Source organism: Ranitomeya variabilis, chromosome 1, assembly GCF_051348905.1.
Source record: "Ranitomeya variabilis isolate aRanVar5 chromosome 1, aRanVar5.hap1, whole genome shotgun sequence".
Classification (NCBI taxonomy): domain Eukaryota; kingdom Metazoa; phylum Chordata; class Amphibia; order Anura; family Dendrobatidae; genus Ranitomeya; species Ranitomeya variabilis.
Genome location: NC_135232.1, coordinates 65,779,441 through 65,792,243, shown reverse-complemented (window position 1 = coordinate 65,792,243; position 12,803 = coordinate 65,779,441). Strand labels below are relative to the sequence as shown.

At 42.8% G+C, this 12,803-nt stretch overlaps 1 protein-coding gene across 3 annotated transcripts in view; it reads left to right on the top strand.

Moving 5' to 3' along the window:
- The window catches only part of RUSC2 (RUN and SH3 domain containing 2), a 119,750-nt gene that overhangs the window by 79,338 nt on the left and 27,609 nt on the right, over window positions 1-12,803 (top strand). For all 3 annotated transcript variants that reach the window (XM_077284530.1, XM_077284549.1, XM_077284540.1), the window contains 6 exons: window positions 168-302; window positions 4,116-4,192; window positions 5,388-5,562; window positions 7,102-7,207; window positions 7,304-7,350; window positions 9,398-10,256. In XM_077284530.1, coding sequence (XP_077140645.1) covers window positions 168-302; window positions 4,116-4,192; window positions 5,388-5,562; window positions 7,102-7,207; window positions 7,304-7,350; window positions 9,398-10,256 — 1,399 coding nt within the window. The remainder of the gene's footprint in view (window positions 1-167; window positions 303-4,115; window positions 4,193-5,387; window positions 5,563-7,101; window positions 7,208-7,303; window positions 7,351-9,397; window positions 10,257-12,803) is intronic.

Here is a 12,803-nt window from a genome sequence, read left to right as displayed (position 1 = left end):
AATGTCTATCATGTTGGTGTCACATTATTTCCCACTTGTTCTTCCATCTATCATTATTGTATAATTTTGCATCAATCTTTTGGCCTCCATATTGTTCTACTTTCTGATATTCTATTTTACTTTCTTTCTTTTTTTTTTTTCCTAATTCATGTTATTTTCCATATCAGGTAAACCTTCAGCTTTGATCTCCAGTGACTTTTTCCCAGACTACTTCTCAGTGACGGAGCGCCCCCCGGCGGAGTTCTGTCTGTCCCCAGACAGCAGTGTTGAATCTGTGTCTATTGACCTCATACAGAAAAGAGGTAAGATCTCTGGTGTACATATAGGAGTCCTATATGAAAAATAAAAATTGGGCCCCTTTTGGGAGCTGCTTGACACCATCCCACTCCAATCACCTGGGAAAGAAGGTCTTTTTTGCCCCCAATCCAATTTTATGACTTTATACTTCTGTGTTTGCTAACATTGCTGCCCTGATACAGATCATATTTCTATTTGGATTGTCTCCACCTACTAATATGGGGAAAAGCGAACCCAAAATGTGTCCCCATTTTTTGTCCCATATCTCATTCTGTAGTACAAATTCCTAGAATCGAAGTTGATTTTAAAGGGGTTTTCAGGTCTTAAACTACAAGTCTGTGTGGTGTGAGGATTCTCTAGGATTGGCACTGCAAGTGCGAGATATGCATGTTTCCTGCCACATTCCGACTAGACTGTTTCAGGCTTAGCTCAATACACTTGCATTAGACGAGGCCGGACACGTCTAGTTGGAATGTGGCCGGGAGCATGCATATCACATGACTGCCTGCTCCCAGTGCGCGCAATGTGAGGATTCACACGTCTAGTCATGTAGACTGACTGCAGACTTGTAGTTTAAGACCGGACAACCCCTTTAATGATACATATCATATACAATGGTGTTCAAAAGTCCTGCATAGGCGTGAAGAAAACTATATGTTTCATACTTCTGCATCTCTACAGTTAAACTGGTGGAACATATATATTTTTGTAATCCCTCATTGTATGCTATACTCATTTTTGAATGTCCCAAGTGTATAAATTGTTACGGTATGCGCATTTTTGATAATTTTTTTTTACAGCATAACCATACCTACACCAGTACAGTGTGTAGAATCGTGAACAGGTTTCTAAGTTCATTTACTTCCAATGCAAGTTCACACAGACTTAAATTTAACTTTTTAAGATTTATTATTTTTTATTTAATTCAGAGTCCTGAAAAGGGCCTTTTGAGTGCATCTTTAGCTTCTAATACTTTATTGGCCAGCCTTTGCTCTTGAGCACCAGCTTGCATCTCTGTGGCATTGAGTGAACAAGCTTCTGCAGATGTTCACGAGTGATGATGTGGTTCCAGGCCTGTATCAGAGCCTCAATCAACTCACTCTTGGTCCTTGGCTGTTTTCTAGATATCTCTAATGATACGTTGTGCCACAAATTTTCAATTGGATTGAGGTCCGGGGACTGAGCTGGCCAGTCAATAGTAGCCACCTTGTTCTTCCAACACCATTGGCTGCCATACAGCCCCAGACCATTATTTTCATCGGATGTTTCACAGAGAAGCTCAAACACTCTGGCTTGTACTCTTCATGTGGGAACCTTCTCACATAAGACTTGCCATCATTTCCTAAAATGCAAAAAGTGCTTTCATCACTAAATAGCACTTTTTCCCACTCCTCCTTCCTCCATTTTGAATATTTCAATGCCCACAGTTTTCGCCTTTGTCTTTGTATGGCTGTCATCAATGGCTTCTTTCGAGCCTTGCACCCTCTCAATCCTGCTTCCAAACATCTCTTCCTAACAGTTGATGTTGCTACCTCAATATTGCACTTTTCTTGCCATTCTCGCAGAAGCTGAGGAGAGGTGAGCTTTCGATTGGCAAGGGATGTTCTTATCAGTACTCTATCCTCCCTTTTAGTTGACTTTCTGGGCCGACCAGATCTGGGCCTTTCCTGGGTAATTTCAAGCTGCTTATGTTTCTGCAAAATTCTTACGACTGTACTCTGATTACAGCCGACCTTCCTTGCAATCTGGGGGCCCGTATAACCCTCTTCATGTAGCACCACAACTCGCACACGATCCTCCGCTGACAAAAATCTGAAGGCTCCCATCATAAAACTCTACAGTATGATTCACTAGATAGACCAACAGATAAAACAAACAAACAAAGCAGCAGATGTGATGCAATGTGATTGGCTGCCATATCCAGGTTATGATTGGTCACAAGAACCTCATCTGTGATTGGCTAATTTTGGATCTGAAGCAGCTGTACAATATTTAGTTGTGCTTTCAATTCCCATATTGTTGCAATAATATCAGGCAAAACTGCTTCAAAAGCTAAAAATATTACAGGGAGAGAATGCAAAATTGTATTCTGAACAAAACCATATATAATATATCATATTAGCATCGAAGATATTCGACAGAAAATGTTGAAAACTTGAAAAATCAATTTATCCTATGCCTATGCAGGACTTTTGAACACCACTGTACAGGTCCTTCTCAAAAAATTAGCATATAGTGTTAAATTTCAATATTTACCATAATGTAATGATTACAATTAAACTTTCATATACTATAGATTCATTATCCACCAACTGAAATTTGTCAGGTCTTTTATTGTTTTAATACTGATGATTTTGGCCTACAGCTCCTGATAACCCAAAAAACCTGTCTCAATAAATTAGCATATTTCAACCGTCCAATCAAATAAAAGTGTTTTTTAATAACAAACAAAAAAACCATCAAATAATAATGTTCATTTATGCACTCAATACTTGGTCGGGAATCCTTTGGCAGAAATGACTGCTTCAATGCGGCGTGGCATGGAGGCAATCAGCCTGTGACACTGCTGAGATGTTATGGAGGCCCAGGATGCTTCAATAGCGGCCTTAAGCTCATCCAGAGTGTTGGGTCTTGCGTCTCTCAACTTTGTCTTCACAATATCCCACAGATTCTCTATGGGGTTCAGGTCAGGAGAGTTGGCAGGCCAATTGAGCACAGTAATACCATGGTCAGTAAACCATTTACCAGTGGTTTTGGCACTGTGAGCAGGTGCCAGGAAGCATGAAGTGCTCCAAAATCTCCTGATAGCTAGCTGCATTGACCCTGCCCTTGATGAAACACAGTGGACCAACACCAGCAGCTGACATGGCACCCCACACCATCACTGACTGGGTACTTGACACTGGACTTCAGGCATTTTGGCATTTCCTTCTCCCCAGTCTTCCTCCAGACTCTGGCACCTTGATTTCCGAATGACATGCAAAATTTGCTTTCATCAGAAAAAAGTACTTGGGACCACTTAGCAACAGTCCAGTGCTGCTTCTCTGTAGCCCAGGTCAGGCGCTTCTGCCGCTGTTTATGGTTCAAAAGTGGCTTTACCTGGGGAATGCGGCACCTGTAGCCCATTTCCTGCACACGCCTGTGCACGGTGGCTCTTGATGTTTCCACACCAGACTCAGTCCACTGCTTCCTCAGCAATCTTCCTCAGGTTCCGGTCACCTCTTCTCGTTGTACAGCGTTTTCTGCCACATTGTTTCCTTCCAACAGACTTACCATTGAGGTGCCTTGATACAGCACTCTGGGAACAGCCTATTTGTTGAGAAATTTCTTTCTGGGTCTTACCCTCTTGCTTGAGGGTGTCAATGATGGCCTTCTTGACATCTGTCAGGTCGCTAGTCTTACTCATGATGGGGGTTTTGAGTAATGAACCAGGCAGGGAGTTTTTAAAAGCCTCAGGTATCTTTTGCATGTGTTTAGAGTTAATTAGTTGATTCAGAAGATTAGGGTAATAGGTCGTTTAGAGAACCTTTTCTTGATATGCTAATTTATTGAGACAGGTTTTTTGGGTTATCAGGAGTTGTAGGCCAAAATCATCAGTATTAAAACAATAAAAGACCTTACAAATTTCAGTTGGTGGATAATGAATCTATAATATATGAAAGTTTAATTGTAATCATTACATTATGGTAAATAATGAAATTTAACACTATATGCTAATTTTTTGAGAAGGACCTGTATATATATATATATATATATATATATATATATTTTATTTTATTTTTAAGAAATGACCTCTCTATTTTGCATTTTCTCCCCAGGGCTGGTGAAGGCTGTGAATACGGCAGTGGACCTGGTGGTGGCTCACTTTGGAACAAGTCGGGACCCAGGAGTCAAGGTTTGACAGAACGGGAAAAAAATCTGTTCTTTAAAAAAAATAATGTCACAAACAGAATTACATATTCCATACTGGAGAACAGGTTCCTGGCTGTCTTCATTTCTGTCTGTCGTTATTATTATACTTTGGGGAATTAAGTGTCATTGTATGGAAGCTAGGTCTAGACCAATCACGATCTAGCTTTTACACAGGCATAAAAATTTGAGGAGTACCCGTGGTTTTAATTTTTATTTAAACAACCAATAGTACATGTTAAAATAAGCAGCTGTGTAATATCTCCTATCAGATAAATCTGCTTCTTTTTCCTCCATCTTTAAGTATTAAGAGTAAAAGCTTCAGTGAATATAGATTTTTCCCATTACTTAGATAGGAGATGACAGTTGGTGCTCATAAAGTTCTATGGAGGGGGAGGAGCTAGAGGCAGATACAGACATTCTACTGACAGTTCTCCTGAAATGACTGTTACACTAAAGAATAGATCTGGATAGCTGCCAATAGATCCAGTGTTCCCATGATAACACTGATCTGAGGGAACAAAAGCACAAGAAGTTTTGTCATGGGGACACTGGCAAAGAAACTTTTGGCACATAAAAAAAATTCCAATCTGATAACAACAGCTTCATTTTGTGTATCACTTGCTATGTATACTGCCCCCTGGTGGAAAACTTTAAAACAATACATAAGTGACCTAATGTAGATGCTTGGATAGATTCTCTGGATGGGGAAAATGTTTATAAATAAATTGATTACTATTAGAATATTTTATCAGTAATTGATTGGCTTAAGGCTAAGCTGGGGAGAGTTCATGTTGTATGAGAGGTCGTGATTATTGATTAAATGTCATCTATAGGTCAGCAGCCACGTATACAAACCACAGGAGGTGTAAGGGTTACACTGCCTGCGAATCCAATATCGCTGATCCTGCCGGCTGCCACTTATCATTGATCAATGACTTGTACTCGCCTCCGCTTCCTAAGGCAGACGTACAGTATACCGAGCACACATGCTCCAAATATGCAAGTACGAAACGGTTAGACCCACGGAATATTCCAAATGGTGCGAAATGATAGGACACCTTCCCATTTACTGCCCGGGGATGAGCATTACGAATATACCCCTTCTTCCATATGTAAAACGTGCTGATAGGTTCTTTTTACTTTCAATTTAAGAACATTTTTCTCTGCGTCGTCTACAGGCCAAACTGGGGAACAGCTCCGTAAGCCCCAACATTGGACATCTGATCCTGAAATACCTGTGCCCGGCCATCAGGGACATCCTGAGTGATGGCTTGAAGCCTTGTGTCTTGGATGTCATCATAGGACAGAGAAGAAACATGCCATGGACCGTGGTGGAGGCATCCACACAATTAGGTATGGCCATTACTAAATACTCACGAACCTGAGGATGGTGATACCTGACAATTCCATTTAGAAGACTTTGGCTGGTAGACACCAGAGGATAGGAAAACCACTTTACCAGCTGTCCCAGGATGTCAGTCACTATCTCAGTGATATTAACTCTGGGGGCTCAAGTCTACAGTCACCCTATGTGATTGCAGACTTGTGCGCAGTGTGCACACTGTAAGGATTCGCCGGTGCCACAAGCGGGCGTTCCTGTAAGCACAAGTATGATGTTTTCATACATCCGGCCACATTCTGACTAGACGTGTCCAGCCTTCATTAATTCACTTGTATTGAGCGAGGCATGTGATCGCATTTATGCAAATAGCAGGCTTGCTGTCATAAGCCTTCACGCTCCCAGCATCGGAGAATCCTGACAGCGTACACACTGCAAGTCACTACAGACCTGAACCCCAAGCCTGAACAACCCCTTTTTAAGGATGCAGACTTTTTTTTCTTTTTTGCTTTTTGTTTTTTCATTGCCTAAGATCCTAACTTTTTTTATATTTCTCCATTGATGGAACTGTGTGAGGGCATTTTTTTTTTTTTTTGCGTGCCGAGGTCCATTTTTATTCGTATCATTTTGGGATACATACAATGTTTTTCATTTTGATGGCATTGTTTTCTGGTGTGCAGTGATCAAATGTTGTCAATTCTGGTCTTTTGATTTTTTTCTTCTATTCAGCATTTATGCTTGAAATTATTTAATATTTTTAGATAATTCATTTTTTTGGATGTTGCTAAACTAAATAAGCTTGTTTTTGTGTTCAATTTTAAACTATTGTATATAATTTTTTTTTTTAAGATTATTAAAAACATTTTTTTTTTAACTCTTCACTTCTTTTTTTTTTATAAGTCTTCTAAAGAAACTTGGACCTGTGATCTTTTGGTATTGCAGTATATAGTAAAAATCGCAATCTCATATGAAGGGTGTACCAAGATGGGAGCAATGGATTCCCAGTTGCATTGGAAATTCATTGGCGCCTTTCAATGTCGCCTCTGCAATGTTACCCGCACCTACTCCATGATGAATGTATGCGTCATGGAGTGGAGAGAAGGCGTGTAAGAGGATTTCTAGTTTAGTAAAAGCATTTTCATATTCTCTAAGAGAATTCTGAGTTACTAGAGAAAGTCCCCTGTACAGGATCTTACCCTCTTGATCAGATTGGAAATTGGTAACCTAAAGCGTGTCTCGCTCTGGAGGACTTGTCCTGTTCTGCCCTGAATGGAGCGTGTGTAATGCCTTAATTTTCCTGTAGGGGCGCTGTAGGAATGTGGAATACCTACTGCCAAGTTTCTTACAGCTGAGTGTCACTTTGTGATCTGCTTATTGTCAAGGGACCCAGAGATTGTCCAAACGTAATGCTTTGCATAGATTAGTAAAATATATACATTTAGGTGGAGAAACTAAATTTGAAAAAATGTCACCATCGCGTTTTTAAAAATGAATGTTAAAAATATGCAAATATATGGCAATGGACCTGTCACTCATCCATATATCTCCTTCAGGTCCTTCCACCAAACTGCTGCACAATTTGTGCCAAAAGGTGAACCAGTACTCCGAGCTGTGCAATCACAACCTGCGCTTCAACGCTTTCATCTTCGGCCTTCTCAAGTAAGTCCATCGTTCTGCTGTGGACACCATCACTGGACCTGCTGCTCTTCTTCAACGTCATAACAATATTTTCATTTGTTTTTTGTCCTTTTCCAGTATCCGTTCACTTGAATTCTGGTTTAACCACCTGTATAACCATGAAGGTAAGTACTGCTCTTGCTTCTGAGTGACTCATGTAAGTGACCATTGCGGCAGCTGCATGGAAGCCTTGCATCACCCAGCGCAAGCATCGGATGAGGTGGTGTAAAGCATGCTGATGCTGCACTCACTGGAAAAATGTTCTGTGGAGTGACATTTCACAAATCTCTATCTGACGGGGGAAGGGCTTACAATCCACAAAATATTTGGAAAAATTTAGAATGGGTCGTGGATTGCAGCATCTCCGATGGTAGTGGAGTTAATGCAGGCTGTGGACTTTTTGGAAGACAGGAGTATTCAGGTTGCAACCAAAGGTTTGAATCATTGGAAGATAATCTGATAAACTGTGATGGTGAATTCCAGAGGATGGTCGATGCTTGGAAGAAATCTTGCAGATGGTTGTTTGGCCAATATATGAGGGCGGAGGAAAGTAGGAGGTCTTGTGAGGACCAGAGATTAGGTGTGGGCAGGTATCAGGAGATTTTATCGTATATGTATGAAGGAGACAGGTTATGGAGACTGGTAGGTTAGAGACGTCAAGCGATTAGCAGAGGTGGAAGAGATGGATTAATCAGGCAGAGAAGTGAAGGATCTTGCAGTAGTCGAGGAGAGAGATGATGAGGGTGTGGACTAATATTTTGGTTGATTAGGGGATGAGGAAAGAACGAATTTTGGAAATATTTTTGAGATGGTAAGGGCTTAGATGTGCAATTTGAAGGAGAGAGCGGAGTCAAGGATTACAGAGGCAGCGGACTTCCAGTACAGAGGAAGGCATGGTGTCATTTATTATGATAGATAGGTCTGGTGGGGGTTAGGGGGTGTTTGAGTGAGGTGAAGGAAAGATTATCAATTTGGTTTTGTCCACATTGAGTTTTATTATGCGTGATGAGAAGGAGAATGTGGCTGATGAGACACTCTGGGATTCTGGACAGCAGAGAGGTAGATCTGAGTGTCATCAGCATATAGGTGATACTCGAAGCCATGGCACCTTAGGGGTTGTCCCAGCCCAAAGGTATAGATGTAGAATAGTGGGGGCCCAGGACAGAGTCTTAAGGAACAGCAACAGATGTTGAGGTAGTGTGAAAATGGAAGACGCCAACTGTGCAGTATTAAGATAACACCAGCAAAGAGCCCAGTCTGTGATGCCACAAGACGAGAGGATCTATAGTAAGAAGAAGTGGTCAACTGTGGCAGAGGACAGGTCTAGAAGGAGAAATAGCGGAGCGGTGCTGATGGAAACCGTATTGTAGATTGTCAAAAAGGGGGTTGGATGAGAGGTGGGAGAAAAGTTCAATGTGGACATACTGGTCAAGGACATTTGAGGTGAATAGGAGTAGTGATATGGAGCAATTGCTGGACATAGATGTTGGGTCAGGGGATAGCTCTGCAGGGGAAAGCTTCTTGAGAAAAGGTTTGATGGTTGTGTGTAGCGATGAATGGACGCGTGGAAGTTCAGGTTCTGGTACCCAACCCAAACTTTATTCCAAAGTTCTGTTCGGATACTAGAACTGTACCCAAACTTGAACCAGAACCCAAACCCAATTGGAAACAATTGGGACCCAAACTTTGAATTTTCTTTCTCTCCCTCCCTTCCAACCCCGAACATTGCAATGGACTTCCAGGAGAAGACAGTGTTCGGCGTTTAGTACCGGACACTAACTGTCCAGTATGACCCACAAACTTTTAAGTTTGGGTTCCCTCATCTCTAGTGTGTTTGGTAGAGGAAGGAAAAACCTCATCGGTTACTGATAAGTTCAAGAGATGGATTAGGGATTGGATATGCAGGGTGGTGAGGTGGGGCGTGAGCTGGGATGAGAATGGGTTGAGTGCACAGGTGTTGAGGTCTGATTTTTTATTTTTTTTTTATATCTGCAAAGGGTCTGACTCCATATTAATGTCTATGGATGTAGAATGGGAGGTCATAAAGTTCCTGTAGGTGTGATGTGTACATGTCCCAGTATTTTTGCTCCTACTGTGTATTTCAAAGTCATATTTTTTAATTTTATGGGATAATTCCAGAATGATGTATGGTTTTTTTTTTCTGTCCTCCAGATATCATCTGGGCCCACTATGACCCTGTTGGCTTCTTGTCTGTTTCCCATGGAGTTTGTCAGCCTTTGTTTGAAGAACTTCTTCTCCTTCTTCAACCACTGTCTCTTTTACCATTTGATTTGGACCTTCTGTTTGAGCACCACTTGGTCCAGATGAGACGAGAACAGCAGCAGAAAAAGGAGATGCTCCGCGTGAAGCAGGACCTCATGCAGTCCGTTCACTCCACCATACAGCTCATGAGAAGTCGAGATGAAGAAGAACAGATGAGCCAAGAGAAGAAAAGTCTTGACAAGCCATCTTCAGAGGAGTCCAGCAGTAACGAGAGGCCGACAGGTGAAGGTGCCGCCGCTGTGGAATTTGATGAAGAGCACAAGAAAGGGAGTACAATGGAAGTGAAGCGGGACAAGCAGGCCGGGTGGTGGTACCAACTGATGCAGAGCTCTCAGGTCTATATTGAAAATTCAACAGATACCACCAGGTTTACACGCCAAGATAGGAGAAGGCCTGGAAATGGTGGGACACCTAAAAAAGTGCCACCACCCAGAGAGGGTGTTATAGATGGAGCAGAGGCTTGTCCTTGTGTGGAAGGAACAGTGGAAGATAAACCTTGTAAGAAAGTAATGGGTGATGAGACACAAAAAGATAATCGCAAGTCGTGGATGGGAAGTCCCCCCGAATCTGTTCTCAATGAACTTAAACGTGGGCGGGAAAAAGAGACCGGGGACTCACAAAAGACCACTCAAACCAGTGGTCAAGAGCAAGGCGCGGCTAAAGAGAGTGCACAGACCAGCCCGGCCAGGAAATGGGGACACTTATTTGGGTCGAGGAGGACGATGAGTGAAGGAAAGCCGACCAACAGGTAAGATCCACATCAACTGGAGGCTCTTGGATGGCACCCGAGTAGTCGTACACAGTGACTCCACCAGCAGAATAGTGAGCGCAGCTCTGGAGTATAATACAGGATGTAACTAAAGGCTGAGTCACACATAACGATATCGTTAACGATATCGTTGCAACATCACGCTTTTGGTGACGTAGCAATGATCCCGCTAACGATCTCGTTATGTGTGACAGCGACCAACGATCAGGCCCCTGCTGGGAGATCGTTGGTCGATGGGAATGATCAGGACCTTTTTTTGGTCGCTGATCACCCGCTGTGTTCACTTGTAACCAGGGTAAAAGTAAAAAAAAACAGTACATACTCACATTCTGATGTCTGTCACGTCCCCCGGCGTCCACAGGGTTAAAACTGCTTTCGGCAGGAGCGCTGCTAATATGCATGCGCTGCTGCCGAGAGCTTCCCTGCACTGAATGTGTCAGCGCCGGCCGTAAAGCAGAGCACAGCGGTGACGTCACCGCTGTTACTGCCGGCGCTGACACATTCAGTGCAGGGAAGCTCTCGGCAGCAGCGCGTGCATATTAGCAGCGCTCTTGCCTAAAGCAGTTTTAACCCTGTGGACGCCGGCGGGGGACGTGACAGACATCAGAATTTGAGTATGTAGTGTTTTTTTTTTTACTTTTACAATGGTAACCAGGGTAAATATCGGGTTACTAAGCGCGGCCCTGCACTTAGTAACCCGATGTTTACCCTGGTTACCCGGGTGCTGCAGGGGCACTTCGGCATCGTTGAAGACAGTTTCAACGATGCCGAAGTCGTTCCCCTGATCGTTGGTCGCTGGAGAGAGCTGTCTGTGTGACAGCTCCCCAGCGACCACACAACGACTTACCAACGATCACGGCCAGGTCGTATCGCTGGTCGTGATCGTTGGTAAGACATTTAGTGTAACGGTACCTTAAGGATCAGTACAAGATCAGTAATGTAATGTATGTACACAGTGACTGCACCAGCAGAATAGTGAATGCAGCTCTGGAGTATAATAAAGGATGTAACTCAGGATCAGTAATGTAATGTATGTACACAGTGACTGCACCAGCAGAATAGTGAGTGCAGCTCTGGAGTATGATACAGGATGTAACTCAGGATCAGTAATGTATGTACACAGTGACTGCACTAGCAGAATAGTGAGTGCAGCTCTGGAGTATAATACAGGATGTAATTCAGGATCAGTAATGTATGTACACAGTGACTGCACTAGCAGAATAGTGAGTGCAGCTCTGGAGTATAACACAGGATGTAACTCAGGATCAGTAATGTATGTACGCAGTGACTGCACCAGCAGAATAGTGAGTGCAGCTCTGGAGTATAATAAAGGATGTAACTCAGGATCAGTAATGTATGTACGCAGTGACTGCACCAGCAGAATAGAGAGTGCAGCTCTGGAGTATAATAAAGGATGTAACTCAGGATCAGTAATGTATGTATGCAGTGACTGCACCAGCAGAATAGAGAGTGCAGCTCTGGAGTATAATAAAGGATGTAACTCAGGATCAGTAATGTATGTACGCAGTGACTGCACCAGCAGAATAGAGAGTGCAGCTCTGGAGTATAATAACGGATGTAACTCGGGATCAGTAATGTATGTATGCAGTGACTGCACCAGCAGAATAGAGAGTGCAGCTCTGGAGTATAATAAAGGATGTAACTCAGGATCAGTAATGTATGTACGCAGTGACTGCACCAGCAGAATAGAGAGTGCAGCTCTGGAGTATAATAAAGGATGTAACTCAGGATCAGTAATGTATGTACGCAGTGACTACACCAGCAGAATAGTGAGTGCAGCTCTGGAGTATAATAAAGGATGTAACTCAGGATCAGTAATGTATGTATGCAGTGACTGCACCAGCAGAATAGTGAGTGCAGCTCTGGAGTATAATAAAGGGTGTAACTCAGGATCAGTAATGTATGTACGCAGTGACTGCACCAGCAGAATAGAGAGTGCAGCTCTGGAGTATAATAATGGATGTAACTCAGGATCAGTAATGTATGTACGCAGTGACTGCACCAGCAGAATAGAGAGTGCAGCTCTGGAGTATAATAAAGGATGTAACTCGGGATCAGTAATGTATGTACGCATTGACTGCACCAGCAGAATAGTGAGTGCAGCTCTGGAGTATAATAAAGGATGTAACTCAGGATCAGTAATGTAATGTATGTACATAGTGACTGCACCAGCAGAATATTGAGTGCAGCTCTGGGGTATAATACAGGATGTAACTCAGGATTAGTAATGTATGTATGCAGTGACTGCACCAGCAGAATAGTGAGTGCAGCTCTGGAGTATAATAAAGGATGTAACTCAGGATCAGTAATGTAATGTATTTATCCCCACCCTGGTCCCACAATCCATCTCTTCTGACCCAGCAGTCTGGGCTATAAATTTAGAAACATCCTTAGGGGTGCACGCATGTGGGGGTGCACGCAAGCGTCCCAGAAGGAAAGCGTCACGAAGATAAGCGTCGTGATACAGCAGTTATTCCATGGCAGTTAGTCAGGGCAGCAGTCAGG